Source organism: Labrus bergylta, chromosome 13 (assembly GCF_963930695.1).
Source record: "Labrus bergylta chromosome 13, fLabBer1.1, whole genome shotgun sequence".
Classification (NCBI taxonomy): domain Eukaryota; kingdom Metazoa; phylum Chordata; class Actinopteri; order Labriformes; family Labridae; genus Labrus; species Labrus bergylta.
In genome coordinates, this window is record NC_089207.1 from 29,147,619 (window position 1) to 29,162,788 (window position 15,170).

General features: G+C 40.5%; 1 protein-coding gene across 5 annotated transcripts in view; it reads left to right on the plus strand.

The window, feature by feature from the left end:
• The window catches only part of LOC109984357 (ATP-binding cassette sub-family C member 4-like), a 67,506-nt gene that overhangs the window by 28,895 nt on the left and 23,441 nt on the right, over positions 1 to 15,170 (plus strand). For 3 of the 5 annotated variants that reach the window (XM_065962215.1, XM_065962217.1, XM_065962216.1), the window contains 5 exons: positions 6,059 to 6,214; positions 8,934 to 9,023; positions 9,483 to 9,655; positions 10,324 to 10,429; positions 11,680 to 11,814. In XM_065962215.1, coding sequence (XP_065818287.1) covers positions 6,059 to 6,214; positions 8,934 to 9,023; positions 9,483 to 9,655; positions 10,324 to 10,429; positions 11,680 to 11,814 — 660 coding nt within the window. Of the gene's footprint in view, positions 1 to 2,723; positions 3,393 to 6,058; positions 6,215 to 8,933; positions 9,024 to 9,482; positions 9,656 to 10,323; positions 10,430 to 11,679; positions 11,815 to 13,131; positions 14,150 to 15,170 lie in introns of those variants that run through there. The other 2 variants (XM_020634468.3, XM_065962218.1) reach the window with 2 other exon arrangements.

Below are 15,170 nucleotides of genomic sequence, written 5' to 3' on the forward strand. Positions count from 1 at the left end.
AAGGACTTTCTTATTTGTTTAGAGGAAAGAATTTTCTTTTCTCTTTACTTGCGCTATAAACCAATAGAGGGAATTTGAGCCCTCAAAATAGTTCCTTCAATTAGCTAATGTTTTAACATGTCAAAGCAGGGATAGGTGGAATTAATGATGGCTGACTTCCATTTAGCTGTACAAGCTTTCTTTCTGATTCTGCATGGCTGTTGGAAGTTACCTTTGTCTTCCTTCAACTCTTTGAGTAACTGATAACGTCACCACTAACCCTCACCCTCCCTTGGTCCCACATTAGCCCGAAGGATAGGAACTCTGTTTCTCTGACTAACAAATGGTCCCATGATCACTCCTTCATTTGACTTGAGTGGCACAAGCTGGCGTTTTGTCTAGGCTGCGGCAGGTGTCTCTTTCTGTGTTCTGTACCTGTGTAAGAGAGAAACAGAAGGACGTCTAGAAGATATTCCTGGTATGATGCAAGTTCCTTTCCTCCTCAAACACACGGCATTCAATTATTGTTAGAAAAGTGGATAAAGCTTTGTAGAGCATTTTGGCCAAAAAAAGACATGGAAATAAAATACAAGTAATACAAAGGATAATAAAACCAGCGGTGGACTAGAAAGAAGTGGAGTGAATTCTCCCTTTAAATGTTGTGTGGCTTCTGTTTAACTGAGTCAAGGGTTGGAATAATGTTTTGAAATTCCTCAATGAAAAATATCTTCATGATAAACATCTAAGGTCGGTAACCCCTGCTACCACCTGGGTAGAATGCTTATTTAGGTATCCTGAGGAGCCCAGGTCTGCATAACTAGGACTTTTTGGTTCTGAACTGTAGCCCCCTCTATCTATCAATCCAAACTACCTCATTTCTGTTTAACAGGGAGGTTGCTGGTTCTATTATCAGTTCAATCATATGTGGACACTCATTGGAAGAGGGGTCTGTCATATTCTACTGTCACAATAAAAGAGTCAGTGGCATCCCATGGTTTCAGGTCACAGGGGGTTTGGGGGGAAATTGTTAGCTTTTCGGAAATGTTTCCTACAAGGGCCAGGTGAAGGCATCAGTTTGTGTTGACGTGTTTGCCATGTGCTAATCTTGTGTATTCTGGGGCGCATTTGTGTGGAATGTGTCAGGACACTCAACAACTCTTTCTCAGTTTGTGTCAATTAAGATAACTGTTTGCCTATACTTTGGCTAAAAGAATTTAGATTTCAGTACAACAAGGTGATGTGTATAAACCAAGGGGCAACCTCCGGTCTCGAAAAATGAAGCCTATGCGGAAGTACAAAAAACTGCAGTTCCTCAAGGTTCCGCTTGAGGCTGGCTGCAGAAGCGCCGGAAGTGCCATAAGCCCACAGCCAAAAAAGCCCGTTTTTAGCACAGGAATCAACATGTTTACAGCCTGGTTCAAAAAACGAGATATATCTGAGAAGTTGACGGCCCCTTCTCCTCACACTGTGGGGGGGGTGAATTTTTTTTATAACTCATCGGATTTTATTGTATTAAGGAAAATGACTATGCCCATATAAGGGTTGTGGCAGATTTGATTGACAGCTCTGCGCGGTCAGCAGGTCAGGAGGCTAACAGCTTGATCCGTCTGATTTCTCCTCTTTTTTACTTCGTTTGGAGAGTTTGTTTAACACATATCTGACAACATACATGGCTTGCTGTGCGGTTAACAGACCATCCAACAAGTTGATACTTCAGTTTTTTTCGGTAAGTGATATAGTAGTGTTATATTTACTGCTTACTCATGTGTCGGTATTTATATTTACGGACCTAGCTTGTTTAGCGTTAGCTTGTAAACCAGTCGGCTAACTGTACTCAGTGTAGCTCATTATTTACATTATTTACATTATTTACATTATTTACGGTCAGTGGTTTAGAAATGTTTGTTGTTAAGATGTTGTTGTTGAAAATAATGAGTTTGTGTGATGTTAGAAGCTAAAGGTTCACCTCGGTGGTTATCTGACGTTATGATGATACGTAAATGTGGACATTAAAAAACAAACTTTGTGTAGTAATTATCCATCAGTAACATAAACTGAACTGAACCTAAGGTGCTATGTAGGTTATAGAGGATGACATTAAAGTTACATGGTTGATGTAGTGTCTTTAGATTTGAGCAAACTGTTACCAAATTAAAAAAAATCACTTTGTAAGAGTATCTGTAACCAGTAAGAACTATATTAATAACCATATTAATTTTCACTGAACTCATACACAGACTATAGCAGTAGAAATATAAATAACATATGGAATGAAAATAAGCTATAAAGCACATAGATATAAAGTATAAGAAATAGTTTGAAGAATACAGCCATGTACTGAGCTCATGTTAATAATAAATGAGTTACTGTATGTTCTATACTAAAGCACAGAGAGTTGGGACCTGTTACTGATTTAAATAATTCAGATTATATTTGTTTCATGTTAAGATGAAGTACTATCCACTATAAACTGCTTAATTTTTCCTCAAAATCTGAGACAATTTGATGTGGAATATCATTGTGTGAGTGAGAGAGCTGGAAACAGCATGATTACAATAATGTTTATCTTCTTAACTTTGAATAGATGTTGATTACCTGAATACTGTACCTTTGTTGTCTGGGTAGTACACTGTTGAATTTATAAATGTGCTCTTACACACAGATGAATACAGAAAAATAGATGAGAACAAAAAAATGATTTAATGAATAACTGATATTTTCTCTCTTTCTTTTCCATCCTGAAGACCCCTCACTAAAAGTCCATGTTCTCCTGGATCCATGTCACATGCTCGAGCTTCTTCTGAATGACTTTTCAACAGTCGAAGTTCTGCTGAGAGAAGATGGCCAGCAGATAAGACAGCAGTACATGAAGGAGCTCCACAGGCTTCAGGAGGAGGAGGAGGGTTTGCACCTTGGAAGACTTTATTCATGCTGTTCAAATAAAACTAGATCTCCTCCAAACAACTTGCAATCAAACCATTTTCTTCCCATTTTAAAACCCTTTGTCCAGTTTAGATGGGAGAAGTTGATATTATTTGATATTAATCTGGGAAGACTACATTTCTAAATCATTTTTAACTGTTTTTATTCACAAGTTATTGATCTTATTTACTCTCGATGTATCTTGATTTAAGAATGGGGCTGTGTTTAAGGTCATCATTTTGCAATGACTCTGTTCCATCCCATTTTAAGAAATGAACTACATTAGTATTTATCAAAAGAATAAAAAGTTGTAAAAGTAGACTTCCTTCCCTAAGCTATTGAGTTGAGCATTAATGCACATTTTAGTCTTGTCATTTAAAATCTGAAATGTATACACATAAGTAGACATAAAGGAGTCTATTTATATAGAAATATTTATTTAATCTGAAAAACAACATTAAAAAAAGTCTGTTTTTACAGCAGAGATGAACATGTTTACAGCTTGGTACAAAACAAACAAATAGGTGTGATTAGCTCATGTCTCGATGGACACACACTGTACGGGGGGGAATGTTTTGATGACTCATCAGTTTTGATTTGATGAAGGATAAGAGTTATTCACAATAAGGCGTGTAGCTGACCTGATTGACAGGTGGGCGCGGTGTAACGGTTTGTCAAGAGGCTTAAAACCCGCCTCAGCTCCAGCTCTCAGCCTGTGGGTGTCATCACTCAGGCCATCCGGGGGAGACCTCCCTCGCAGCGAGCTGTTGAAGAGAAGCAACCGAAGTCCACCCCAGAAGAACCAACAAATGCAGATGTTGTTGAGGCTCAGGTTTCTTCCTCTGTCTCTGCAGCTCTCTGGGCACCTCGACGGACAAGTCACCAATAATCCACACTGTGTCTATAGGAGAAATACAAAGATGTTCAATTAATGCCTCAGACAAGACAAAATGTACAGTTAACTACATGTGACAGCTCAGGCTGTTTTTTTGTTATGAGCCACATCTGCAGGAATAATATTGAACAAGGTAGCTGCAACTCATAATAGATGCCAGTCTTAAAAACTATTTTTTCTAATACTTAGTTTTTGGTGTGAAGCTGACACTGTCCACAGACTCCATGACTTCATAGGGTTCAATAGAAAACAAATATCTTATCATAAATACTAAATAATTATTTTTCAATCGTCATGTTCACCCACCTCGCTGTTGACATCAGTAAATATAAGACGCAGACATTCCTCTTATTGTCAGAACAGTAACATGAACTGTATGCTTTGTAATATTGATTTCTTCTGGATGTCTCATATTTATTTACAGTTTATGGATTAAACTTTGTTAATGTATTTCTCTGCTAACACTGACAAAGTCTAACTTCTCTGACAAATAACTAATAGCCATGATTGTATATTTAACAAAGTGTAGTTTTAAAACTTTAATTAAATATTTGGGTTGAATATAATTAGTTTTAACTGTGTTGTAGAAAAGTTAAATGTTAACTTATTGTTTATAGAGGTTTCTCAGGACGAGCAGGAATAGTTGATGATAGCGGCCTAGCTGTTAGCTATGCTGTGAAGTGGACTGCTAACGTCGAGCTGAATGGGCGGAGTTAAGTCCCGCCGGTCCCGCCTTACTGCTGTAGCTAGGTTGATCCGAAGTTAGGTTGAGACGGCAAATCCAATATGGATGCGGCCGTCAATTGGACTCATTTTCTGCCTATGTAACAGACGGGTCAGGGTTCGTCCAGTAATATTTACAGTCTATGGTTTATACAGTCTATGGTATAAACGGAGAGCTCTATATTCATATTCAGAAATACCCCACCCTTTGCATTTAATTACATTTAGAGTTAATTTAGTTCCCGGATCATTGAGCTTGATCCTTTCAACCCTCCACCTAAATAGGCAAAGAGGGGGAATAATGGTAGTATTACAACCTCTCTGTGTGTTGGTATGTTGTGAGGCACACACAGCCCTTCTTTGTTATGGCAGCAGTATTGTTGGTAAATCCAAGACTAAACAAAAGGTTGCCACTTGGCTATGTAATGCCATATTAATTTACAAACCTATGTGTTGGCAGGCAGCAGCGTGTGGCATCAGCAGCCCAGTTCCTTAAGAAAAAAAATTGCCTTGTGGTGCCATCGTTGTCATCATATCCAAGGTTGAATTCGGATCTTGATCGTGGAAAATACTCTGCTTTGACCAAATGTAAAAAATATTCTGTGATCAGTTTAACCGGGACAAGTTATTTTCTGTATGGGTACTCTTTATTTCTATGCGATTAAGATGTGTTGTACACATAGCAGTGCGTGGAATTGAACACACCATTCATGGCCCAAGACTTGTGAAACCAATGACAATCCCATCAGCCTCAGATGTAGTTTTAGTTTAAAAATGTTAGCATGCTAACATTTTGTAATAATTCTGTTTAACCATAGAATGAATAAACAATGAACAGGTCCACCGCGATGTCACACATTGGTTTCCCGACTATGTTACTAAAGCCTCAAGTGTTGTTTTAGAGCGTAGCGAGGGTTTGGTGAAGGCCAAGTTATCATCTTAAGAAGCTAACATTCATGGCTAACTCATTAGCTAGTTTATTAGCTAGTTTACAACAGAGTGAGATTTTTTATGGTTTTTGACCACAGCAGATTATTTATCAGATTAAAGAAGTTAGAAAACTTGAGGAATTCTCAAGTGGAGTGCGTGCTTGCCCGAGTGTCTGCTATGTACTGTATAATAACCAGTCTTCTTGTCAGTACCCTCCGCAGTGATTTCTCAATGAAAAAGTCAAAATTCTAGACTCTTCCCACTGGCTGACAAAAAAAATCCCAATATAACACTAAACGAGCTAACACTCCAGGTATGACAAATGCATTACCTGCTACTTAATGCAATAATATCAATACAATTATACTAGATTTTAACTCCCTTGAAAAGCTTGATCCCAGACTACTTCTACAGTTCGTTACATACCACACATACAGTAATATTATTTGTCAGATTTTCCAAACAATCCTTTTTAAAACTCTACACCATATAAGTGTCTCCTTTATAGTTAGCCATATGATTGTACCCTCAGGGACACAATAAGCACTTGTATGATGGATGGCCTTAATGACCATAATAATATCTAACCATCTCTTCTCTCCACTCCAGGTTGGCATCGTCGGACGCACTGGTGCCGGTAAAAGCTCCCTGATCTCTGCGTTGTTCCGGCTGGCAGAACCTGAAGGAAGAATAATGATCGATGGCTTCCTGACTTCTGAGATCGGTCTGCACACACTGCGCCAAAAAATGTCCATCATCCCACAGGTGCCCTTTTGAAATGTCTCACAATCTAAGCTTTTGTGTCTTGAACCATCGGATACATTCGAAAGAAAAAAGTACCAAATTCTTAAATTTAGCTACCATTTATGAGAATGTAACTCGATGAATTCAACTTATTTGTTAAATGTTGCTCTCTTGGTATTTTCTAAAACTGTTGGACATGTTTTGACACTTTCTGTGAGACACGTTGATCCTAATGATTTGAGAAATGGCAGAAATGTCAGATGAACATTGCTAACAGACACCTTCATGCTTTGGCCCTTGTTTTTAATATGCCTGGCTTTTAAAAAGCCAAAACAAGTGAGGAGAATTACAGTCGTCTCTCCGGGGATTTCTGAAAGTGAGACAAACGGATGCCTTGAGACAGTTTAACTTTATTTCCGCTTGTTGAAACTGATACGGCATTAAGAAAATGCCAGCCTGCGGGTGAGTGTCAGCGGAGTGGAGGGAGGGGAGAAGACTCCCACGGCCTGTACTGTGAAGAGAGCAGTTCCCCATCCCTGACAGAGGATTAGCCCTCTACCCCCCAAACATGGGAAAGCTGCTTAGAAGAAGTCTCCCCCATCCTTACAGTCAGAGTCCCCTCACACACCGTCACTTCGCCCAAGTCGCAAACATTTCTAGGGGTGCAGCCAAGATGCCCAAAAACAGTTTCATTAATGCTTCTCCATGGATTTGATAGGTTTCTGGCATCACAACAACTTCAGATAAAGTTTTACTTCGGAGTCCAAAGTAGTTTGAGATGGATGTGATGTGTGTTTGATGTGATTTTGTTTACTCAGTCTGACTCTCCTTAAGGGAGAGACTTGCACAAAGTGGCAGGTTTAGAGTCGGAACCTCAAATGCACGCCCATCAGTATCCTACACTGGATGCCATTTTCATGATATGAAGTCTTACCATGTTCAGATGGAAGAGTTTCTTTGTAAGGAGCTCTTAGTTTTACAAGCTTATAGTGAGAAGCCTCTTGGATTCACACAAATTCATCTGAAAGCCTTTTTATTCTCCTTCCACACATCAGAGATGAAGTGATATTCTGTCAGCCTTTCACATGGAAAGAGAAAAACTTGATATACATTGCTTGTTGCCTTACATTTTCATGTGGAATTTGAGAGTGTGCTATACATTGCCAGTGAGTAGTTCCATTATTTGCAACCCACAGATTTGATTATGATAAGCTTTTTTTATTAGCATATGGCATTAAAAAAAGGATCCATTTCCGTTTCTATTGAATTCTCAGGAATGACTTAGTAAGAAATGAATTCTGTGGCAAACAGAGGGCTTAGAATTGGTGAAGCACGTAATCACTGTATGGAAAGGCTGTGCTTGAAAGCATTTTTTGCAACCTAACATTGAATCCTCAATTAAAGTGTGTCACAAAACTAGTTTGAATTGGGACTTCAGCTGGCTTAATGACAAGACTGTATTTTTTTTGTGACGGAAGGAAAAAAAAAGTTCATTGGAAGTAGAGAGGTGGAACATTTTTGCGAGGTAGACGTAGCAGGGATGAAGTCCTGGAAGCTTTATTTTCATGGATGAAAGTTGAGCAGTTGGTTCTAAGTCTCCTGACCTGCAGAAGGTTTGTTCAGACATGATTTCTGTGTGTGAGGGTTGTATACTCTCACTGTCACGATCTATGCACTAAAACACACATGAGTAGGGGTGGGAATGACAGGGTAACGCACAATATGATGTGATACGACGATAACGATAATATTGTGACACTGTGATTCTGCAATAAATATTATTGTAAGACAATCATATAATGTTACCTATATTATATTAGGTATATTACCTATGTCATTGCTTTGACTGATATGGATTCAATGGAAGCCTCTACGTTTTTGTTACAGACGAACACTTGCTGCTATAGCTTACCACATCTTGTTAAAGATGGTTTCAAATGGCTACTTCAAACATTAAGGTATCATCCTCCGTTATAATTCAAAATGAGAGTGCATCTGTATTATTGGACCTTTACAACAATGCAGACAATGATGCAATATGAAAACCTCATCTACAGCAGCTGTGTGCCACAAGAAGCACGATGTTCTGGGAGAGTCTTAGTAAGTGTTGGGTGAATCACTTCAACATTAGAGCTGGATTTATGAGTAAATATCTGATCTGACAAGAGACAATGCCGCCTTCCTCCTGTTTATCAGGTGAACCACAGACAGAGTGGCATGTTGGAGGAGTGTGGGCTTGCAGGCTTGTTCCGCTGCACTGTAATAAAGAGCTTTATTTACTCTCCAGCTGAACCTTGACACAGGAGTGTGGCTCACCATAAATACATATCTTGGATGTCCGAGCTGTCTGCGACCTGAGACTGTCAATTCAAAAGGGCAGTGAACTGATGTGATAGTTCAACTTTCAGAGCAAAGCTGTTACTTTTGGCAGACTCTAGAGATTAGCAGTTAGAGTTGCAGCTCTTGTATGAAATTCTTTTATGATAACGGTGACTAGATTGCGCTTTTTATTGTGTCATAGTATGAACTCGAGACAACCAAGCAGCAAGCTTGGGTTTTTTAAGTAAAATTATCAACTTATTGAACATTGTATAGAGCTCCTGAGTGGAGAAAGCCTTTTGTGAACGTCTTCTGCATAGCGGCACTCTGTAAAGCTTGTCTTAACCCTTTCATACATCTTCCCCCTCGTCATTATCTTAACTGGCCACGGCCTTCTCTTTCTATATCCATCTATCCACAGGACCCAGTTCTCTTCACGGGCTCTGTGAGGAAGAATCTGGACCCTTTCAGACAGCACACAGATGAGGACCTGTGGAATGCACTCCAAGAGGTACTCCAGCGTGGCTCTGAATGATTCCCCCTCGCCGGCCCAGGGGGGGATCCCTCTGTCCCCCTGTACAATGCTACCATTCAGGCTCCCTGCTCGCCACAAGTCATGGGGGGAAATCCCATTAGGGCCATGGGGCCCAGCTCAATGTGCGGCTTGTAACTGGGAACCATTGAAAGTGCTGGGGGAGATATGTTTGGGCAGTCAGGCCAACCAGGATGAAGGCTCCCCCCACAGTGAAGGGCTTCAGCTCCTGGTCCTGCCTCTGAATGGGTTTGGTGGCCTGGATTAAAGCTAGAGGCTGGCCACAAGAGAGCACTGGCCAAGGTCATCAGTGGACCTGGCCCTGCATTGTGCCAGGCGGTTAATGGGTGTGTTTGGATAGCTCTTTAAAGACATCCCCACAGGAAGCCTTTATGCAGGAGTAATGAAGGGTTGGGGCTCTGCTCTCTCTCTCTGCAGGTGCAGATGAAGGCCGTGGTGGAGGACCTGCCCAATAAGCTGGAGACAGTGCTGACCGAGTCGGGGTCCAACTTCAGCATGGGCCAGAGGCAACTGGTGTGTCTGGCCAGGAGCATCCTCCAGAAAAACCGCATCCTCATCATAGATGAGGCCACGGCCAATGTGGACCCAAGGTCAGGGACACTTGAGTCTTCAAGTAGAACACTAAATAGGAATATTTGTGCTGTCCTCTCCACATGTAGCTTATTAACTGTAAATTAGTGCAACTCAGATCAGGATTTTATATTAATTTATTTAAACGTTAGCACCATTACTGAGTTGTACAATAAAAACTATAATCTGAACCCCCATGAAGAAGCACCATTTATCAACTATAACACTATAACACATTTTATGTTAAAGGATGCGTACATCATTGATGACTCGATCATAAGAGCATGTCACTTGCAGTCAGTAATCTTCTGAACAGAGTGATGAATTGATCAGAGAATAAGTGCAGAAAACATCCAAGTATTCACTACAGTTAAGGAATTACATTAAAAGTATGACTTTCAAAAAAAAAAACGATTGTATGGAATCAAATCTGAAAGAACTATAATTTTGTTTTCTTGTGACACTGCAAAAGTAGAGAAAACTCACATATCCCTATAATGAACTTTTAGATAACAGAAGTAAAAGGTAAAGAAAACCAGCTCCACGGTTCTTCTGTGTTTTATTCCTGCTGCTGCACATACCTCTGTGCTGATGAGCCATTGTCCTGTGTTTAGTAAAATCCCTGCCCAAGGGTCTATATGAAGAGAGTTTTTTTTGTGCTGAGGTGTTGTGTTCCCTGCTTCTTTAGAACTGACATCCTCATTCAGCAGACAATCCGGGACAAGTTTCAAGACTGTACCGTCCTCACCATCGCTCACAGGCTTAACACTATCATTGACTGTGACAGAATACTGGTAAGTATGAGCACAGTACATTTCCATCAGCCAACATTTTAGTCAGTATATTAAATGAGACCTTTATTCTTCAGGAAACATGAAAGCAATATGAAAAAAGAGCCAGAAAAGGGGCTACAATTCCTTACATTTTCAGATACACCTTCAAAAACTTTATAAAAAGTTAAGTCTTACCTTGAACGTTGAACCCCAGTAAGATTTGTAGTACCCCTCTCCCTTTTTTTCAAGGAGCCTCCTTGACAATCTTAGCAGACTTTTAATTCACTTGCCCTATTTTGCAACAGCTGGCCTGATTTTTCCTGCACAGCGTTCCCTGTTATGGAGCGAGCGCTTGTGCCACTTGATCTTTGGCCCCTTCCTGCAACTGCCTGCAGAGGTGCCAATTAGTGCCATTTGTGGCAGCATTTGTTAAGCGTCTATGGAGGGCAGGGCACGACCTGGTGGCTGCCCGGTCACTGAGGGGGCTGCAGGGAGAAGCCAAAAATCACACAGCAGGGCTGTTTCACACCTGCACTCTTGTTAAACGGCCCCAGATTGTTATGCACTCCATGAGAACTAAACCGAGGCCCACCTGAATTGCCTTTTCAAATCATAAGATGTGCAATGTTTAGACACAGTATTTCTCATCATATTTTGCTCCTTAACTGTAGATTATGACAGCAGCTGCAGTAGTCTCCCTTTCACACTCAACACGCCCTGAAACTGGGCTTAAGCATTGACAAACTACTCATTACGCCTGTAAGGGGATGGAGCTTGTTAAAATTTGTATGTGATATAATTGCAGTCTCTTCCAAACTGCTTAAATTGGTACTATTCTTTGTGTGGTTTATAGTGCACGTGATAGCACAGAAATGATGGTAATTTTCTCGAGTGTTTTAAAGGTGTGATTGTTGGATTTGACTGAGGACCACCCCTGAGCCGCTGAAATGCCAGGATAAATACACGGATCATTCACTGATCTCCAGTCTGTCAGAGTCAGCGGGCTTGACTTTCACGCTACGAACAGGCTGCGCTTATTGTCCATGGAACTGTTGAGCAGAAAACAGACACCTGTGTTTGCTGTTGCATGAGTCACATGAAATGGATGGTTCCTATTTGCACAGAACTACTGTTTCCCCCATTCTTCTTACACAGTCTGCATGCATCACTCAGCAGAGAAACAGCTGAAATGTCATTTTTCCCCAAAGAAAAGTACAGGTGGTACAAACAAACAGATACATACACACCCTGCATTGTGTGTCTGATTGCAGGTTCTAGCAGCTGGAAGAATCCAAGAGTATGACCAGCCGTATGTACTGCTGCAGAACCAGGATGGGCTCTTTTACCAGATGGTCCAACAGACAGGCAGGGCTGAGGCTGCCTCGCTGCTGCACACAGCCAAACAGGTAACCACACCCACCTTTGTCACTAAATAGATCCTAAACTAATCCAGACTTCATTGCTCACTTCCAAAATAACACAGTGGAGAGAGAAAAGATGTGCATAGCCCTGACAATGCAAAGACACTTGATTACCATTTTAATTTCCAGTGCCTACTCGGAGTGTTGCAACACCATAGCATTGATTTCAAAAGAGAGAAATTGTCCCTTTGTAGATTAACATCCTCTGATTTTATCAGAGAAACTCTCTATATAATGGTTTTTACTCATAATGTAATTTTCAGATCATTTTCGAGATGATTCTAGAAAAGCAGCTTTCTTTGCGCAATATCTATTTGGAAATATTGGGTTTAACTTCATCGCGATTTCGGATAAACTTTCTATGGGGATTACAGTAATAGAGAATGTCCATATTTTTTCCCTGTGAAATTCATTTGTGATGTATTTCCCCTTCAGACACTGAGCAGATAAGAGCTGGCTATTCATTGTTCAATTCCATTTTATGTGCATCTGTCTGGGACTACAGATACCACATTGCAACTTCAAACAGGTCTTTGTGAAATAAGAAAAAAGTAGGCATCATTTCATTTTCTCTCTGTCCCTCGCACAAATTTATCAGCAGGACTGTATCTCCTCAGCCAGAAGAGTGAAATGAGTAAAATACTGATTTCAAAGACTCAGCACACTGTGGTATTATTTGGTATCGTCTTACCCTGCACACTGGAGGATTGCTAGTGACATTGTTCAAGCCCTTACGTCCCCCCCCCCCCACCCTTTCTTTATTGTAGGGTGCTCTCCTTAGATCAGATTACTTCAGCATCCATAACTGTCTAGCACCACTTATTAAATTAAACTGAGATGGTCCACATGTTGTGTGTCAAGTTTCTATAGTTGTCAGTCAAGGTTTAAATACATTCAATAATCTGATATCAACCACTAGCACCTTTGTACGTGTTGTAAGAGAATCTCAGAGCGGACAGTGAAGGGCCGCGTCGAGGGCCGACCTGCTTTCACCCGTTTTTCACCAACTTTCTCTTATTGAAATCGTGCTTCTGTCAGTCTCTCTTTGTGTTGAAAAAAAAAGAAACATTTGTTAAAATAACACCAATAATATTTCAGATTATCTCCGATAACATCCCTTGAATTTCACAGTTGTTTCTGAGGCTTAAATAAGCCACTTTTGCATGCTTCAGCGAGCGACAAATCCCCATCCGCCAGCACTGACTGCACCTGTCATAAATCACACCTTAGCAGATTCTAGCTTAGATTAGCTCAGACTGTGTGCTTGTGTTCTGTGACACTGCCTCCCTGATACACTTCCAGGTTTACATGAACAAAAAGCGGGTGACAGACGTAAGCTGTGCCAAGGACATCCGTGTCATCTTTGAGACGTCTCTTTGACACTTTGGAGAGTCGCTGCGGCCCCTTGCTGACCAAAGCTTTTTACCACATGTACTTAGACTCCTCTCTGTGTATTAAAATGTCTTTAAACTCCCAGCAGGCCGAGTGCAGTGTGTGCTCAATACGACTGGCATAGTCCTACGGTGTGCAGCAGAATGATCGGAGGCAGGATGTGCCTTTATTGACAGCATATTACTGCATTGGCTGTTTATTGATTACACCATGCTATGTTTATGTATGAGTGCTCAGGCCTCTTGGGTAGCTTCAATCTCCCATTGTTACTCAGAAGAGTGCACATATTAGACCTGTTTAGCAAGCTGCGATAAATTACTGTTGGTGTGAATTATGTTTTTTCACAGCCAGCATTGTTCCAAAGAAGGACTGGTGGTCTTTTTATTATTTGGAAAAAGCTCAAAAATAGACGAGAAGAAGCTGAGAATAGACAACAATGTTTTCATTAATTATTGTGCCTGAATTAGACTATGGATTGATGGATTTTTCATGATTGCACTGTTTTAATTGAGTCATTTTCCAGCACTTTGATGACAGTGGTTTTATGTCTACCTCAGCTCTTATCAGGAGGGAGTAGTAGAGTTTGAATGTAACTTGGTAATGGTAATGAGAAACAGAAGAGTGTGTTGCCTTTCAAATCACTCTTGAGTGTAACATGATCTATCTCTCTTTACTCTTTTTAAAGTGTAGTCTGTAAATGCTTTAAAAACAAAAAGCACATTTTACATCATGCGATGAAAAGTTTAGTTTGAATATCTATAAGCATGTATTTATCATTTGTCAATGGGCTTTATATGTATAGACTTGAACTGAAAGCGATGTTTTCATGATGTTTGCACTTTGTAGACTAGTTACCTAGAATTAGAACGAACACTTTAATTTAAATAAAACAAACCAGCATTTGTAAAATCTTTCATTACTGTCGTCATTATGTGTTCTAAACATTGTCCTGTCTCATGAAACTGACTCACTAACCATTTCCTCCTGCTGCTGCTCATCCTATGTTCAACTGTCCGAATGGTGTGTTTGCTTCAGGTCAGCGGTTACAACCACTCGATTCTACAAATTGGTACGTGGTTAAGGAAAACAACCCCGTGTTTATTATGTTGAGTCAAGTGATTTTTACATTCAGTTTCATGCTGGTTAAATGAATGCAGCTCTACACTCTATTATTTCTGCATGTTGGGAATGCAATATAGCGATTAAGTCCCAATTAAAATGTAATTTTGTCATCACCAGCTCAATTAGAAAGAGCTGTTTAATTTGCCTTTATGGAGACGAGAGCAGATTACACATTCATAGATGGCTGTCAGTGAAAACACTTAGCTCGGCATAAAAGACGGTATTTAACCATGGCCAGATTTAGGTCGTGAACTGCAGGACACCAGTTCCTTTAAAAGCTGAGTGATTTACACAATTCATTAAAGCCAGTGAATCTGCAGCCAGCGTCATATTAAATGGTTACTTACTCTCAAATAGCCCCAGGGGAGTTGAATTGTTGGCTCGCGAATAGATTAAAGTTTACATTGAAAAGAGAAATTGAATTCAGAGGTAATCAATAGCATAATGGGCCAGTGAGAGGAGCCTGCTGCCTGAAATGAAATTACCATATTTTTAATCTTAATTTTCCACTCTGTTTATCTGACAGTGTGGATGTGCAATCCAAACAGATAATGAGAGAGTGGGATATTGACAGTGGGGTCCTCTGGAGTGCTTGTTTCAGTGATTAAAGGCTGTGATCTGTGATTACTTTGTGTCGGGTGTCAGGCTGGCGGCCAGGGGCCCAGGGAGACACGGGCTCATAGCAGCTGGAGCATCATGAGTCTCTGAGGTGCTAATGCACCTGACACAGCATTGACAGCATCCCAAACCCTATCAGGGACTGCACCACACGGCAACTGCCACAATAGCAATACTCATGGCACTATCTACATCAGAGTCAGCATATA